The sequence below is a fragment of the Danio aesculapii genome, chromosome 2 (assembly GCF_903798145.1).
Source record: "Danio aesculapii chromosome 2, fDanAes4.1, whole genome shotgun sequence".
Taxonomy (NCBI): Eukaryota; Metazoa; Chordata; class Actinopteri; order Cypriniformes; family Danionidae; genus Danio; species Danio aesculapii.
Window position 1 is genome coordinate 43,742,935 of NC_079436.1, and position 18,111 is coordinate 43,761,045.

General features: G+C 37.4%; 1 protein-coding gene across 2 annotated transcripts in view; it reads left to right on the plus strand.

The window, feature by feature from the left end:
- Positions 1–2,273: 2,273 nt before the first annotated feature.
- The window catches only part of arhgap12a (Rho GTPase activating protein 12a), a 49,968-nt gene continuing 34,130 nt past the window's right edge, over positions 2,274–18,111 (plus strand). For both annotated transcript variants that reach the window (XM_056480202.1, XM_056480209.1), the window contains exons 1-2: positions 2,274–2,432; positions 9,740–10,439. In XM_056480202.1, coding sequence (XP_056336177.1) covers positions 9,807–10,439 — 633 coding nt within the window. In that variant the 5' untranslated portion in view covers positions 2,274–2,432; positions 9,740–9,806. The remainder of the gene's footprint in view (positions 2,433–9,739; positions 10,440–18,111) is intronic.

Sequence of the window (18,111 nt, forward strand, 5' to 3'; positions counted from 1 at the left end):
CTGAACACTCACCTGTGACTTACTCACACCTGCAGTTCTAAATGATGGACGTCTAGCATTCTCTAGCCTCCGGCGCCTAAACTGCAGCTCTGCACAAGAAGTTTGGCCATAAGAGAAATGGTCAATTGCCCAACTGAGCCTGGTTTCTCTTGAGGTTTTTTCCTTCACTTTCGTCAACCGGTGAAGTTTTGTTCCTTGCCACTGTCGCCACTGGCTTGCTTGGTTTGAGACTTTTGGAACTTGTGGAGCTGCGCATCAATGGATTTGCTCTTCAGTGTTTGGACTTTCAGCAGTGAAAATTAAACCACACTGAACTGAACTAAACTGAAATTCAACTCTGAAAACTGGACTGACACAGTTTCAATTTACTAGAACTTCTTTGTAGCTGCTTTGACACAATCTACATTGTAAAAGCGCTATAGAAATAAAGATGAATTGAATATACAATCCAAAACAGTGATAATACACAGACTTGCAAGAATATTCTGGAAAAGTAAGTCCAGACAAAGGAAACTTAACAATACAGAAACATTTGAAAGCTGATATAGTTTCCAGATAGATCACTGGCCTTCTTTCAGACTGCTCTTAAAGACATACAAACACTAAAATGTGAAAAAAAAAATATTTTACTGATAAACTGATAAAACATATTATTGAAATGAATATAAAAACTGAATAATTATATATTTACACACATTACTCGATAAGCTAAAATCTGTGGATTGCTGCGTGTGCATATTCCGTGTGGGTGTAGTGATTGGAAATGTTAATACAGACATTTATTTCCACAGATTTTTTTGTCTCGGGAACTCAGGTCCATTCAACATAATTTTAGTAATTAGTCTATGTGGTTCATATGACTTAGGACACGTAACATATATAACCAAGTATTCATGCATCATCACTTTTCCTTTTCTTCTGGAAAGTATGCACATGTATGATGTTTTCAGCAGATCGACAGTTAGATATGTTTATTATAAGAATTATGCTATTTGTTTGTTTTTTCAAAAGTTGCTTTTTTTGCTATGTCTGCTAGAACGTTTATAGATTATAAGGTTAAAGAATAGTGCCTATTGTATCTTGAAGTCTTGAATTTCCCTTAGCTATAGGAAATGTTCTGAGATGTAGATAAGGGTGAACAATGGATTGGCTTGGTTTTTAACTTACCAGACAACATCTGTTGCAGAATCAAGAATGAGAGTGTTTTAGCCAATAAATTAGTTATAGAATCACTCTTCTTGCTTTTTGATTTCAAACTACAGTAGTCAGAATTTAAAGTGGATCAAAAAAGATTTTCTAAATTGTCCTAAGACAAAAATTGATGTTGATCAATAGTTTTAGGACAACATGATGGAAAGTTTTGATCTAAAAGTGCTGACTACCATTTACTGCAATGGCCATTCTTCTCCATATGAGTCGATTACCCTCTGACCTTAGATATTTTATTTTATAATTAGTGAATTTGACTTTAGGCTACCTTAGTTTCTTTTGTTATGTATTTTAACACCTCTGTATTGTTTGATTTACAAGTTATTGATTTTATTATTCATTAAAATCAATTTTAAGAATGATATGTCAAAACTTAAATCAAGAATGAACCCATTTACATCAGCTCATTTATTGTATCAAACGGTCTTTAAATATTGTAGGTGTACAGTAAATGTTGTAAAATGCATGCATGTGTGTGTGTATAATTTGAAGTGTGTGTAAGCTGACACATTAAAAACTCCTCTCTGATTTTGGGCTCAGGAGTGGAAAAGTGGAAAATGAAAAGTTGCAAATGATTTTCTGAGTCGATTTAACTAGGAACTCTACTCCCATAATAATCAAGAAACGTTTTTGGCGTATGCCGTGCCTTGGCTGAAGCAGGCACAATTACACAGCGCCCCAAAATAGTCCCCAGCTAGTTGTACTCACTCTTAACTCAGCCTCAAGGGATTTAAAAATGTATTATTTTTAATGATGAACCTATAATAAGACATTTGAAGGAAGCTGGAAACCTGTAACAATTGACTTCCATTATAGGAAAAACTATTCATATGGAAGTCAGTGGTTACCGACATTCTTCAAAATATCTTCTTTTAGGTTCAACAGAAAAAACAACTTAAACTGGTTAGTCAAGTGAAGGGTGAGTAAATAACGACAGAAGTTTGAGTTTTGGGTGAACTATCCCTTTAATAATGATAATGTGGGTTTTACGCCTCACGGTGGCGTCAAAGTACCGTCTTAAATCCCTCCAGAGTCCACCTGAAGTTGACACAGGCAGAGGCCCGTCGGGAGCGGCAGGAGTGCGCGTGCCGGAGAAGTTCGCTCGCGCCGCGGCTCAGGAACAAGGAACTTCGACGCTCAACTGCCCACCAAGACACACGAGCCTTTAAATCAGCAAGTTTATGTCGCTGTAGCACGACAAACACCTGGAAAGGCTGCGTCAGGTACGTTCATCTGTCGATAACCTGTGGTATTAGATTCAATTATAGGTGGTTCATCGGGATTTGACGCATTTTTAAACGCGTTAGCAGGTTAGCAGGTAGGAATGAGAGCGAACCTGTTTCCTCGGCTTCTTAATGCTAACGTTACCTCTTCAGAGCTTAAACTAGTGTACACGTAGTCTTCAACACTGAGTAAATCAAGTTAGACTTTAATATTAGTAGATTAACGTGTTGCACAGGTGAGTTTTATAGGTTGACACTCACCTGAGGGAAGGAATTTCACCTCAGATTAAAGATCTCCACCTTAATGTGAGCGTCAATCTGTTTTTATTGTATTTTTTTTTCAATTTCTCGTCTGTTAGAACGGATTGACGTTGATATGTCGTTGTTAGACGAGTAACGTTATGAACGTTATGCTGTGTAACGTTAGTATAACATTATTCTATATATCGACATGTCATTCACGTAAGAAAAGTACAAGGAAATGACTCGTTTCATGCCTGTGGTAAACTGTTGTTTGTGTTTAGCTTGTTAGGTTTCCCCCTTAAATCTCGGTTAAAATCAAATTGACAGCACTTTAAATTGTGGTGATGTTGACAGTAGGACAGTATGTTATGTTTGTGACTGATTGTGTGTGAGATATGAGGTTTCTGTGTGTGGGTGAAACTTCTGTCACATCCTCTGCTCATACATCGTATTAATAATCTTATTGTAGATTATTTATTCAGTCAACTGATTTGCTTTGTGTAGAATGACATTCATTCCTATCATTGACTCCTGCTCTCGTTTTCTCCTGACAAATGCATGTGTTAAATGCTACAAAATACCTTGTAAGTTAAACGAGGTTAATCTACATACATGACTCAAAGATGTAAATGCTAGTGATTAATCCGTCTAATAATATTTGTGAAGATAAATTGTCAAAATAAGGTTAGAATTAGTTTCCATGTGTCATTCACAATAGTTGAGTATGCGTTAATAAATACATTTTTGAGTCTTAAACCCTGTTGTTGACTGACAAATATTTGACAATATGATGCATTAATAAATGGATTATAGATGTTTCTAGTTGTTTTTATTTTATTAGCTGGCTTAAAATTGACATGTTTTGGGCATATTCTCCATTTATTAAATATACTTATTCAATAATTGTAAATTACTGGAAAATAATTTTAGCTTATTGGTCAAAACATGAAGGGGCCTTTATTTTCTTTTCTCTTTCCTTCTTTCTTTATCTCAAAACCCTATTCTTAGATACTTGACTGCAGGATTTTCTCTTCCTGATGTCATCATCTCTCATTGGATCAGGCTTTGGTTCAGTAAGCCAGTTTTGCTGTGTTTCTGTAAGCAGCATGCCAGTGTGGAGTATCTGTGACTTCTTTTGGTCATTTGCTTTAGTGATTTAAGTGACAGAATTTACACTATTAGATTTCCGTAGATTTATTAATTGATCAATAAAAATATATAAATATGACACTTCTAACTGTGCTGGTTGTACAATTTATATTTTACATTGTAATCGTGTCTCAGATGAGATCATATAATCTGGCCTAAAGCAATTCCTGTTTCAAAACCCTGCTTTCTCCATGATTGTGGTTTTTACCATACAGTGTTATGAACTTTTGGAATGGGTTTATTGGATTCATGTCTATATTTGTGCATCTTTCACATTGTGCATCGTTCAACACTGTGTATTAAAATGTAAAGATCACCAAAAATCAGCAAGCAGCTAAATGTGTTTGTTTAGAGCTGTGGAAAAGCAGATGTTCAAGAGAAACAGATGGTCAAGTTATTGAAGTGAAAGGCAAAGGTTAAGACTATATTCAACATTTATGTTGTGCTCAAAAAAATTTTTTATTTTTATTTTTTTAAATAATTGTTAACTATTTTCTTTTGGTTACATTATTCGATTTTCAGCATATTTGTATTATTGTCCAGAATGTAAATATTGCTCTGATCATAATTTTGTTTCTCTATAATTCCAATGTTTTCTTTTATTCAAACTATTGAGTTACTAAATAATCATTTTATTTTAATTATGAGTTATCTCTTCAGTTACATTCCTCTTTTGAAATTTCAATTAGTGAATTAAAACGAATGAAATTAGATTTTCTGTTAAAGGAAAACCAGTACCACAATCTTTGTTTTATTTTAATGTATTATTGTTTTATTTATAAATGGGAAATCCAGAATGAATATATGTAGTTATCAGAAATGCAAGAGTCCTAACTTTCTCTATATACAGTGCTCAGCACAAATGAGTACACCCATCACAGCACTCTATTTTAAATTAATAATATCTATAGGATGCTTTTATGGCAGCACGGTGACTCAGTGGTTAGCACAGCAAGAAGGTCACTGGTTCGAGTCCCGGCTAGGTCTGTTGGCGTTTCTGTGTGGAGTTTGCATGTTTTACTGTGTTTGTGTGGGTTGTGCTCCAGTTTCCTCTACAGTCCAAAGACATGTGCTATAAGTAAGAGTAAGCAAAATTGGCCATAGTGTATGTGTGTGAATGTGACAGTGTATGGGTGTTTCCCAGAATGGTGCTGGTCTGCGGCTGGAATGGCATCAAAACAAATGCCAGTGTAGTTGGTGGTTCATTCCACTGTGGTGAAAGTAAAAAAATGAAAGATGCTTTGCTCTCTCGCATGCAAACTTGAACCAGTGACCTTCTTCTTGTGAGGCGAAAGTGCTAACAACTGAGCCACCTAATCTAATCTAACTCCAAATTTACTATCAGATTTATATGTTGGGGCAAAAATATAAAATGAAATTTTAATAAACAAGAAAAAACAAGAGGAAACATAAAAAATATGAAATCTAGTAATTTATTGCATTTTTTATTTGAATGAATTGTCTTTCTAGTTCTAAAAATGTTATTTCTTTAATTTATCTCTAACTCTTATTTCAATGGATATAACTGTTTAATAAAATGTTTTTGATTAAATGCACCACTCATAAATGAGAGATTTTATTCACCATCACCTCTTTCTAAGTCTAAATGAAAAATGTTTTAAAACATTTAGATGTAGATGCTAGGGGTGGGCGGTACACCGGTGTCATAGTCATCACCGGTGTGACATTGCGCCACGACATGGATTTTCTAATACCGTCAATACCGGTATAAATCAATTATGCGCCTTGAACGGCTGCATTTACATCAATAATAGCTAATTCTAAATAATAAGGCATTCAATTTTCTTCAAACATTCAGTTGTGGTCTGAATACATGTCCTTATACTACAGGGCTCGAAATTGCAACCATTTTGGTCGCATGACCATTTTGGTCCTCATAATATATTTGGGAGCATTTGTGTGTCTGAATTAGGGCTGTGACGGTAATGGAAGAAATCATGCGGTATGTCGGTTAACCGCGCAGATATATAAAAATAAGCATTTTTAACGCACCGCTGTAATTTCTCTATCCCAATCCCTTTATCAACATGTTTAATACAAGTCATTATTTTAAAGATTATGACCTGAGAATATGATTTTACCTCAGCGCTGCACTTTTCTCCTTCTCCCTTGCGCTGAGTTCAGGTGACGGAGTGTTGTGAAGTAGTTAAACTCTCCTCAGTTTAATTTACAGTGTCAAACTGGCACAGGAATATCAGTATAATAATATAGGCTTTGCTAAAATGCTGGTCAAATGTAGGTATTTTTTTACAGAAGCTATTAACAGACGTGCATGCTGCGACCGGTGATGAGTCAACAATCGCAAATATTTTGACTTATTTAAAGTAGGCTATAGGCTATAGCATATAATAATTTTGTGTAAAGACATTTATAAAAAAATGTAGCTAATATATCACAGGGGTTTGTGTAGCAATTACAGTGGAGCATTAATTAAATCCTTTTTTCCCGTGGAGCGAAACAAACACGGCACAGTTGTGTAGCGGATGGGGACGCACAAAAATATACAATTGAGATATTTTCGTCGGAAGAAAAATATTCTTTGAACGAATTTTGTTTTGTACAATTTGTATCTTAGTTTTTGTCGGTCAGTTATTAACAAAATCAACAAGAATAACTAATAAACTTAAGTGAAGCGATGTGCCTCAGGGTCCGCTATATGCCGCGGCCAAAACACAAACTGGTCTGTTAAATACAATCGTAATATAAATAAAATAAAAGTGAAATATTCAGTTTCGAATATTTCGAATAGGCTGCTCTTTTAATTTTGATCATACAGTTAACAAAGATTCCATATTCGAAACTGAATATTTCACTTTTATTTTATTTATATTACGATTGTATTTAACAGACCAGTTTGTGTTTTGGCCGCAGCATATAGCGGACCATGAGGCACATCGCTTCACCTCAAAGTTTATTAGTTATTCTTGTTTATTTTGTAAATAACTGACCCACAAAAACTAAGATACAAATTGTACAAAACTAAATTCGTTCAAAGAATATTTTTCTTCCGATGAAAATATCTGAATTGTATATTTTTGTGCGTCTCCATCCGCTACACAACTGCAGTGTTTGTTTCGCTCCACGGAAAAAAAGGATTTAATTAATGCTCCACTGTAATTGCTATACAAACCCCTGTGATATATTAGCTACATTTTTTTATAAATGTCTTTACACAAAATTATTATATGCTAAAGCCTATAGCCTACTTTAAATAAGTCAAAATATTTGCGATTGTTGACTCATCACCGGTCGCAGCATGCACGTCTGTTTATAGCTTCTGTAATAAAAGACCCACATTTGACCAGTTATTTAGCAAAGCCAATATTAAAATACTGATATTCCTGTGCCAGTTTGACACTGTAAATTAAACTGAGGAGAGTTTAACTACTTCACAACACTCCGTCACCTGAACTCAGCGCGAGGGAGAAAGAGAAAAGTGCAGCGCTGAGGTAAAATCATATTCTCAAGTCATAATCTTCAAAATAATGACTTGTATTAAAAAATGTTGATAAAGGGATTGGGATAGAGAAATTACAGCAGTGCGTTAAAAATGCTTATTTTCTGTGGAGCGATTGATTTGAGTTAGTAGGTCTGCTTTATTAAAATAAGCTTAAAATAATAACAGCCTATGCTGGTTATTAAAAGATTCAGTGTTTTCATTTTGTAATCTAAATTTGTAATTTAAGTGGAAAATACTCAGGGCAGGCCTTTTATTTAGTTTATTCTGTTTTTCTATACAATCCTGAAACCTCACCTAAAGTTATAATAATAATAATAATGGCGCAGATGACAGCGATCATGACATGAGGTAAATGTTGATCCGCCAGCTGAGATCAATCGAGTGTTTTCGGAGAAGGTGCCCGAATCTCGATGCGTTGCATTCACCGCGTGTTCAGTGCAAATGTCCGCTAAATATAAAGTCTAATACTGAAGACATCATCGCCAAAGAAACTAACCTTTACTAAGTTTACACTGAAACTACAGCTCATAACAAAGAGCGGAATTGCGCTGGTGGTCATCGCGAGAATCCTGCTCTGTCTGCTCATAAATTGGTGCGGCTGACTCGCCTGCTTTATTCCACCAACACAGAGAAATGAAGATCAGCTCATAACGAGACTGAGCATTTACAATGAACCAAACCAAAACTTTTAAAGAGCGATAGAAGTGAGACTTTCTTTTGTCCGTTCTTCCTTGAGATGTATATTATTTTGCTATTGAAAGTAATACCATAATATTATACCGTCACCGTTCAAAAGATGAAAAATACCGTGATATTAATTTTAGGTCATATCGCCCACCCCTAGTAGATGCAGTGAAAGTCAATAGGGGCCACTGTTGAAATATAAGGGGTTTTCAAAATATATTCATATTTCACTGAAGAAATTACTATAAGTTTTGAATTGTCAATTTTGGGTGAATTTTTGGAAAAAAAATGTATGAAATTTTTTTTTTCAAAAGTACATATACTCAATTATGCTTATCACTGTATTTATCTTTTAAATATATTAATTTGGGGTGCGTTTCCCAAACAAACGACATAACTCACAGCTTAATAGTACGATGCATTGTTTGGGGAAAGAATGATGTAGTGACGAGTGTTTCCCTAAAACCCGTTGTTTATCTGTCGCAGCTCCATCGTTTGAACCACATTAGTTATAACGTAAAACGCCCATAATGATGCTCTAAACGGGGTTTAGTAACTACTTTAGAAAAGAACCCCATCATTTCTTTGTGCAAATTATATTGTTTTACACGCACACGCATTAAAAAAAATCCAATATTTTGGGTAAAACATGCACTCGCTTTCCATATTAATTGAAATGTATACAAATGGCACATATCGGGCCTGTGTTTCCTTTACAAAGATTATTGAGAACATTACATATTCTATTCTAAAACATGAACTAGCTAACACGTATTTTAATATCATATATAAATCATATGAAAAATAAATAATGAGGCTATTTACTAAGAAATGGAATTTAATATTTATTAGGAAATGAGAAAAATCATAATTTAATAATAATATTGATGATGATGATGATGATGATGATGATGATGATGATGATTATTATTATTATTAAGTAGGATATTGTTTATTTATTTTTTGAAAAGTCTACTATTGCAATTTGACACATGCAAACCACTGCAGAAATGTTCTTACCAACAGGCCCATGTCAAATACAGTACAGATACTTAATAGATAACCTACTATAAATGAAAAGCCTTAACGTATGCTGTTTTTTGTTTTCACAAGTTTTGGAGACGTAACATAAACGTCGATTTTAAATAATGAGTTACCTATAGCATTTGTCATGAGCCACGGCTGTGTTCAAAATGACATCAATGTTTTCAAAGTGCACTGTGAAGGGACAATTGTAAACATGAAGTTCGCTAAAACTGAAGTGTAAAAATACTTTGAAAGCAAGTTACACCTAAGAGAGATGACTTTAATGTGTTTTTTTTTTTTTTTTTTTTTTTTTAATCCATGTTTAAATGTTAGAATGTTACAATTAGGGCACAGGGGGGATATTTGGCAATAGAACACAGCTAGGAACTATGTTTCTATCTAAAGCTCTAGAGGTGTAGTTGCAAGCAAACAAGTTTGCGACGCATAATCATAATTTGATCATAAGTTGGAACGATGGATTTGGGAAACGGCAAATCAACAAACTATGTTTGTAACGACGAAACTTGCGACCTTAGTTGGCTAACGTTGGTTTTCAGAAACGTACCCCTGTTTTGTAATACAAAGAGGATGCTGAATGGCATTTGCATGGGTGCACCTTTTTGTCATTCTTCACACATAACACTGCAGCACATCACACACTGTATACACACCCCAGTCATGGTTATTTCTGATGAGACGTTTTCTGCCTTTATTTCTCTTTTAGCTGATTCCATATTGACCCACCACATCCCATCATGCTCCTCTCCTCCAGCTTTTGACCTCTGACAGCGATGGCGGACCGCTCGATTGCTCCTGGTCAGACGTACATAGAGGTGGAGTACGATTACGATTACAAGTCCAAAGATCGTTTGATCACTATTAAACATGGGGAAAGTTACCTGCTTGTGAAGAAGACCAACGAGGACTGGTGGCAGGTTCGTAAGGACGAGGCCAGTAAGCCATTTTATGTCCCAGCGCAGTATGTACGAGAAGTGCGACGAGCACTCATGCCCCCTCCTAAACCCCTCAATGTACCAGGCAGAGTGGGGCCTGGACCCAACCGACCCTCTGCCCTGGAGATCCAGCGGCCAAATGACAACAAAAAGAGCCCGTGTCCTTCTCCCTCCAGCACTGCTTTATTGCCGCCCAGGGATGACCGAGGCAGTCCGGTTAGCCCAACTAGACATTTACCTCCTGCACAAATGAACACTTTCCCTGGCTCGCTTCCTTGCTTCAGAGCGGAGTCTCCGGGTAGCAAACTGGATGGAGAGAGGGATAAAGACAAAGATTCGGAGAGGAAGGATCGAGGTGAAAAAGCTGCAGTTCAGGAAGAGCTTGCTGAAGAAGGAGGTGATTCGGATAAAAACCGGATTGACTCAGAATCCGGGGATGAACTCAGCAGCGGTTCCACTGATAACCTACAGGTGAGAATCATTTGCAGACATTATAATATTAGTACCATGAAAACTGCCAAGATATCTTATTCCTTCTCACCAATGTTGGAATGAACTAGGGCTGCACAGTATATAGTTTCAGTATCGATATCGCAATGTGTGTGTCCGCAATGGATATGCAATGTTTAGTTGGGTTTATAGTTGATCAGCACAACAGTTGAGAATACATGAGATTTGTGGAGTCTTTGGAAAGTCTAACCATAACAGAGTGAAACTTTTATCATTTGCATGTGCTTTAAAGGCATTTCAAGAAGGTTTAAAGCAGGGGTCTTACAGCGTAGTCACACTATGCTATCCGAACCATGCCTAGGCCCGTTTCCCGGATGGTTTGAGAAGCGTGAGTGCTCTGAATCGGGCTCAGGCATGGTTCAGTTGGCCGGCCCTGGTCCGGTTGCATAAGGTGTGCCAGAGCACAGTTCACTTGAGCTCAGGCACAGTGTGTTTGTAGTGCGAGGGCAAAGTGCTCCTGAGCCCGAAACTGAAGACGAGACGTGACTTTTAAGGGACTGTTTCATATGTGTTTATTAATCATTCTTACTGTTACCAGATCGTTATTATATGTATATAAAAATCCGCTGTAATCTCTCGGCTGTGCGTGTATTTTAAACATGGCAGGTTTTTTGTTTTCATTCTGGCTTGTTGCGTATCGAATGACGCATCTCTGTAAACCAATACCGTTCAGCTGTGCGTCTAGCTCCGCCTTTTGGTACCCGTTCTCGTGTTTGGTACCCTTTCGAAAGGGTGCCGAAAAAGTGGTACGTTACGGTTCGGTTCGGTACGCCTTTTGACAGTGGAAATGGCCATAAAAGTGTACCAAACCAAACCGTACGGTACCGTACCACTCAGTGGAAACGGGCCATAAAGAAATCTCCACTGTGCTGAGCGAGAGCGCTTACTGACACAGCGCATCATCGGTGATGTAAGCGTGCTCAGGCCGTCATAAAATGGCCGCCAATTTGAGTTTGAGGCCCCTGGTTTAAAGCATTCGGGCATGAAAAAGTACATTTGTAACTGTTAATGACGAATCATTTTATTGACTTAATACAGTGAAGACTATACAGTGTTTTTTTTATGTTCAATTTCTGTACCTGACTGCTGTTTGACTCTACAGAAAACCATAAAGCACTGTTTATTTTACTTTTCCCGTTGCTCTATAGCAATTATTTGTGCTTGCAATTTTTTTTATTATTATTTTGTACATGATTCACTCCCTTACAAATTCACCCCAATCAATCTAAATGAACAATCTTTAAAAAATTGTATTCATATCGCAATCTATATCGCAGAAAAACAAAAGATCACACTTTTTTTTTTCTATATCGTGATGATATAGAACGACTTAATTCTCACTTATCCTTTTTTGAACAGTTTATGTTGATCTAATTAAGAAAATTTAGTGTCTGTTTAATTCACAGTAGCTTAAGCATGTGTTGTATTTTTAGTTTTAGGCATAGTTTCTTGTCAGTTTTTTGTGGTTATGTGTGGTCAGGTTTCTCTCTCTCTTCTCTCTCTGAAGCTTTTATTTTTGTGATGTCCTCCCACTGTTTTTCTGTTTTTTTCCTCCTGCTGTGTCATCAGCATTTCTGCAAAACAGCAAATATTTGTGGTTGTGTCATCATGGTATGTGTAGGGTGGTGTGATTGCTGTATTTTGAAATGTCTGTATTATTTCATTAAACTGATCAAGAGTGATCATGTGTATTTTAAAGAGAGATTATTTAAAAAATATCTTTATTTTTCTAAAAACACTTAATCACAGTTTCCACAAAATATTTCGTTTTGATGATAATAAATGGACAGCAAAAATTTATTCTTTGCCTTTACATGAATTTACACTCATGTGCCACTTTGTTAGGTATACCTTACTAGTACCGGTTGGACCCCTTTTGCCTTCAGAACTGCCTTAATCCTTCGTGGCATAGATTTAATAAGCACTGGAAATAATCCTCAGAGATTTTGGTCCATATTGACATGATAGCATCACGCAGTTGCTGCAGACTTGTCGGCTGCTCATCAATGATGCGAATCTTCTGTTCCACCACATCCCAAAGGTGCTCTATTGGATTGAGTTCTGGTGACTGTGGAGGACATTTGAGTACAGTGAACTCATTGTCATGTTCAAGAAACTCGTCTGAGAGGATTCGCGCTTTATGACATGGTGTGTTATCCTGCTGGAAGTAGCCATCAGAAGATAGGCACTCTGTGGTCATAAAGGGACGGACATTGTCAGCAACAATACTCGGGTATGCTGTGGCATTCACATGATGCTCAGTTGGTACTAATGGGCTCAAAGTGTGCAAAGAAAATATCCCCCACACCATTACACCACCACCACTAGCCTAAACCGTTGATTACAAGGCAGGATGGATCCATGCTTTCATGTTGTTGGTGCCAAATTCTGATCTTATCATCCAAATGTCACAGCAGAAATCAAGACTCATTAGACCAGGCAACGTTTTTCCAATCTTCTATTGTCTAATTTTGGTGAGCCTGTGTGAATTGTAGCCTCAGTTTCCTGTTCTTAGCTGACAGGAGTGGCACCCGGTGTGATCTTCTGCTGCTGTAGCCCATCTGCCTCAAGGTAGGATGTGTTGTACATTCAGAGATGCTTTTCTGCGTACCTCGGTTGTAATGAGTGCTTATTTGAGTTACTGTTGCTGTTCGCATTTGCGCCCACAGAACTGCCGCTCACTAGACATTTTCTCTTTTTCTGACCATTCTCTGTAAACCCTCAGCAGTTTCTGAAATACTCAGATCAGCCCGTCTGACACCAATAACCATGCCACATTCAAAGTCACTTAAATCCCCTTTCTTCCCCATTCTGATGCTCGGTTTGAACTGCAGCAGATCCTCTTGACCCCATCTACATGCCTAAATGGATTTAGTTGCTGCCATGTGATTGGCTGATTAGAAATTTGTAGTCGATTTTGAATTGAAATAGTATTTCACAGCATTATTGTTTTAGTCATTAATCAAATAAATTAAGACTTTGTGAGACATATTTTAAATCTCCAAATTTTGAAACGTAGTATTGAGTTACTTCATCGTAGTATTGAGTTACTTCATAAGTATCTCATCTTGACATCATCATTTCATTATGCCATAGATAAAGAGTCTTTGAAACTGAGCAAGGCGTGTTCTGTTTGAACAAAATGTGTCGTTTGAAGTGTGTGAACAAAGGTCACTTACTGAAGCATGAAGGATACAGTATATACCGTGTCCACATCACACTCTCCGTTGAGGACAGAATGTGATGGAAGAAGGAGATGTAGTAATGTCAGCCTGTAGTTTGTTTATTATTATCATCTGTGCGTGTGAACAGAAGGATTGTCTTTACACTCATGAAGATTTGCTTAATCTCTCTGAGAACAGAGGGAGAGCAATAGACGGTTTGCATTGGGATGTTCAGCATAACGTGGCCGGGTTAAACGGGAGGGGTGAGGAGAGCGTTGTGCTTGTGTGTGTATTAGCGCTCCGCTCTGACTCTAGCATCCTGCATCCAGCCCAGTTCAGAGTGGCTGCCGAGTCTCCCGTTATAGGATATTCTGCACTGAGCAGCACTGCAGAGACACCATGTACCCAGAGGAACCGGTAAGGCAGACGCACGCACACATAGAGAGAGACGCACACACACCTACCTAACATCCATTTGCACTCTGTTTGTCTCTTTTTACAAGTACACACACAAATGCAAAGTTCCTGCATTTAGTAAGCTGCTGTCTGATTTAGATATTGTTTCTCTTTGCGGCCTCATACATGTATTTAAAGGGAAAGTTCACCCAGAAATGACAAACTTGTGATTGTTTATTCCCCCTCACATATTTCTGTAGGAAAAACTATAGAACTAATGTTTATAGACTATATGAAAAATGTTTAAGGGTATTTTTGTAGATGCAATGAAAGTCAGTAAGAGCCGCTGTTGAAATATAAGAAGTCTTTAAAATATCTAATCATGCTTGACTGAAGAAATGTCTTTAGTTCTTTAATTGTCAGCTTTAGGTGAACCATTTATTTAATCATCTCCATGCAACAGCATATATTTATAATGCACTCTTAAATTCTACATGCACAAGCAGTTGATCTTGCATCATTTACTCGGGATGTTCTATACATGTGCAAACAACAGAGCAGAAAATATGAGAAGGTCATGTGCTTGCTGTCTTCATTATTGGCATAACAACAGCGACGCACTCTTCTCCACCCACGCACACAGATGCATTTAAACGTGTGTGTGCAACTCAAATGTTCACTCGGGTTGCTCTGAACAGATGCTTTCAAAGAGGAAAACAGTACCGGAACATGATGTGCTTATTGTCTTGAATCTCTGTGACACTCAGATGTGACTAGGGTGTGTGTGATGTGCATTGCTGTATTACATAAGCTCTGCTACATAACCATTCAGTGGACAGCTGGCCTGAGAGACACACACTCACATGCTACATTACACAGAGTTTAAGAAAGCATATATGCGCTTCTCATATACACAAACAGGCTACCACACACAGCATTAGCAGGCTTTGGTGCACGAGTGGGTTTTTAATTTAACACGACTGTAATGTGATTGGAAAAAAACGGTCTGATTTCTGATTCCTCTGCCCTGATGCAGATGAAACGCATAAGCTGTTTTAATCTGTTTGCTCTGTCGACCGAATCTCAGTGTTCAACTGCTCCGCCGCTCTATTGCTCTGTAACTTACATAATACCATAATGCTAATACTGCAGGATAGCTACTGTAAATACACTTCACTGTAAACATGGGTCATTTATCACTGCTGCAACAGCTTTATTTAACTGCTGAGTGTAAATGTTTAATTTAATGTGATTGTTCATTGATATTATAATGCAAGTAGGTGGCATTCTAATGCTAACACCTATTCTCTTTTTGAAAGCTTCTGTGAGCTCAAGGTTTAACCTTGTGTGTCTGCAAAGAGTTGATCTTGTGTGTGCTGAAATCTTCTCATGACTCAAATTGAATAGATTTTGAGTTTGAGATCTGGGTAGTGGTATTGAATAATGCTGCAATCGAAGTCTCAAAGATGTGCAGTATTGATGAGAAATTATCTAATATTTTTGAGAATTCACATTCTTTTGCTGTGCTTGTACCTTGACTTATTTAGCATATCATGGGTCAGTATGACACCAAAACATCCAGTATGTGGCAGCAAGTCTTAATGAGGGATTTATTGAAATTCAATTATTTGTTCCAAACTTCTGATTCACCTGAAACTTAGCACGTGATTCCCTTTTTGAATGGAACATTGAATCAAATGATTCACTAAAACTGATTCATTAAAGGCCACCAGTTTTACCCCTTTTACAAGATGTAAAATACGCTTTTGGTGTCTCCAGAATGTGTCTGTAAAGTATCAGCTCAAAATACCCGTAAGATAATTTATTATAGCCTCCAGAATAGTCCCAATTTGGTGTCTAAATACATTGTAGCTGTTTTTGTAGCCTGTAGCTTTAAATGCAAACGAGCTGCTTCTCCCTGCCCACTGTTCCAACATACGTGTCTGCTTGTCATCATGCGTTACATCCATAGACTGTAAAAGATATGGATGTAGTATTCGTGGCATCGCCCATAGGTTTCTGAAGAACCCAACTGAGGCTACCAGTAGGCGTGGCCGATCGTCGCCATTTTGTTCGCGTGTCATAGCACTGACCACGGGGATACTAAACAAGGGCAAAGAGGCGGAGCTATAGACGCATGCTGGCATTTTGCTTAGACGGGCTTTCCTATGGGAGAAATGCATTACCAAATTCATTACCTGTGACTCGTTTGTGTTCTGACCACATGTGCTTGGTTGTATACTATATAAATAAAGTGTTTAGCATACATTGAGCCACTAAGCATTGTTCTTATGATGTTTTTCTACAGGAGGAAAACGTAAATTACATCAAAATACTTCAGATATATTCTGTGTTAGTAAATGCAGGGATATTGATGAAAACCAGGCATAAAACTGTATGTCAACGCGTCAAATGACTGTTTTAGAGCCTACAGCTAATCAAGTTTTCAGATTCTGGGGTGCAGGAGTGCAGGTCTAAAGAAAAATATAAATGATAAATGATCTTAAATAAAACAAATACATTTATAGAGACGGTATATAAGTATATAATTTCACTAACCCGGGAAAAGGAGGCCACGTGAATGGTCTGTGAGTACAATTAAGTGCACACAGCATGCCATATCATCTGATAATTGTAAAAAATAATTCCAAAAGGCAACTGACTGTATAAAGCCACATAAAACAAAACAAAATGTGTTCAGCTGCTAATCAGCCGGAATCAGCCGAGGTGAAGTGACTGAGACCAGCGAGTCCTATCTGTCACTCAAGTGGCTATGCCCTTAATTATGCAGACTTAACAAAACCTAATATAAAGGAATTGGATGAGTTATAAAAAAAGTCACCCCCTCACAGTTGTCATGAAGGGTAATTTTAGCTATATGAACTAAAATAGTTTTTTTGTACCAGGATGTAAACACCTTTTTTTCTGCAGTAAAGTTGGCCATTTTAACAGTGGGCTCAATTGAAGTTTGAAGCCAGCACAAGCAGAATTTCGATGAATTGCAGTTTTAGTTACTTCCGTATTGGCTTCCCGAGGGACAGCGGGAGGTTGCCGCTTAATTACATAAGATAATCAGCTGTCAGTGATAGAGATTGGCTCGAATAAAGCTGAAATACGGCTTATTAGTGAAAAATTCCAAGTATATTTGATGTATATTTGTGATGGAGTTTATTCAAGCCTTTCTGAAATGATGAGGCCCACACAAATGCCATTTGCAGTACACACACACACACACACACATATATATGCACGTTTACTTACACCACGTTTACTTACTTACACTTGAACTTAGAAAAATCACAGTTTTAATCTCAGTTTCTTTGGAAAAAAATGTTCTGTGGACATGTGTAAACATGTTATTGTACAAACATGGCACCTGTCAATCAATTCTGTGGGCGGGGAAACCGCACTCCTACGTCACGTTGCGATGGGACTTAAAATCACTGGGATTTGGGTCCTTTTTTAAGATTAGAAATTTTTAAAAAAGAGACTTGTTGGGTTTATATCATTGTAAATAGCCATTATAATATTGTACACAATACATATCGCACTAGGGCTGCACAATATATCGTTTTAGCATCTATCGCAATGTGATCATGGAATGGGAGATTCGCATCACGCAGTCACTGCAGATTTGTCGGCTGCACATCCATGATGCTATCATGTCACTATGGAGCAAAATCTCTGAGGAATATTTCCAGTACGTTGTTGAATCTATGCCATGAAGGATTAAGGCAGTTCTGAAGGCAAAAGGAGTCCAGCTCGGTACTAGTAAGGTGTACCTAATAAAGTTGCCGATGAGTGTATAGACAGTTTAATTTGTCTATATCCACTTTGCAGTCTTTGTTTTGCAGCATATGGGTGTGTTTTTTGACGTAATTAAGAACTATGCAACCTCTTGCCCAAGGGTTTTTAAAGTGTTGCTCCTTGGGTTATATTTTCAGCACTTTCTCAATTGCCTCGAAGCTTTGCTGCTCCCAAGACGACAGTAATACATATTCATAAACTTGTTACTCCATTAAATGCTCAAGTGCTCTTTAGGTTCACAGCTGGCTTCCTCTTTCTTACTGTTT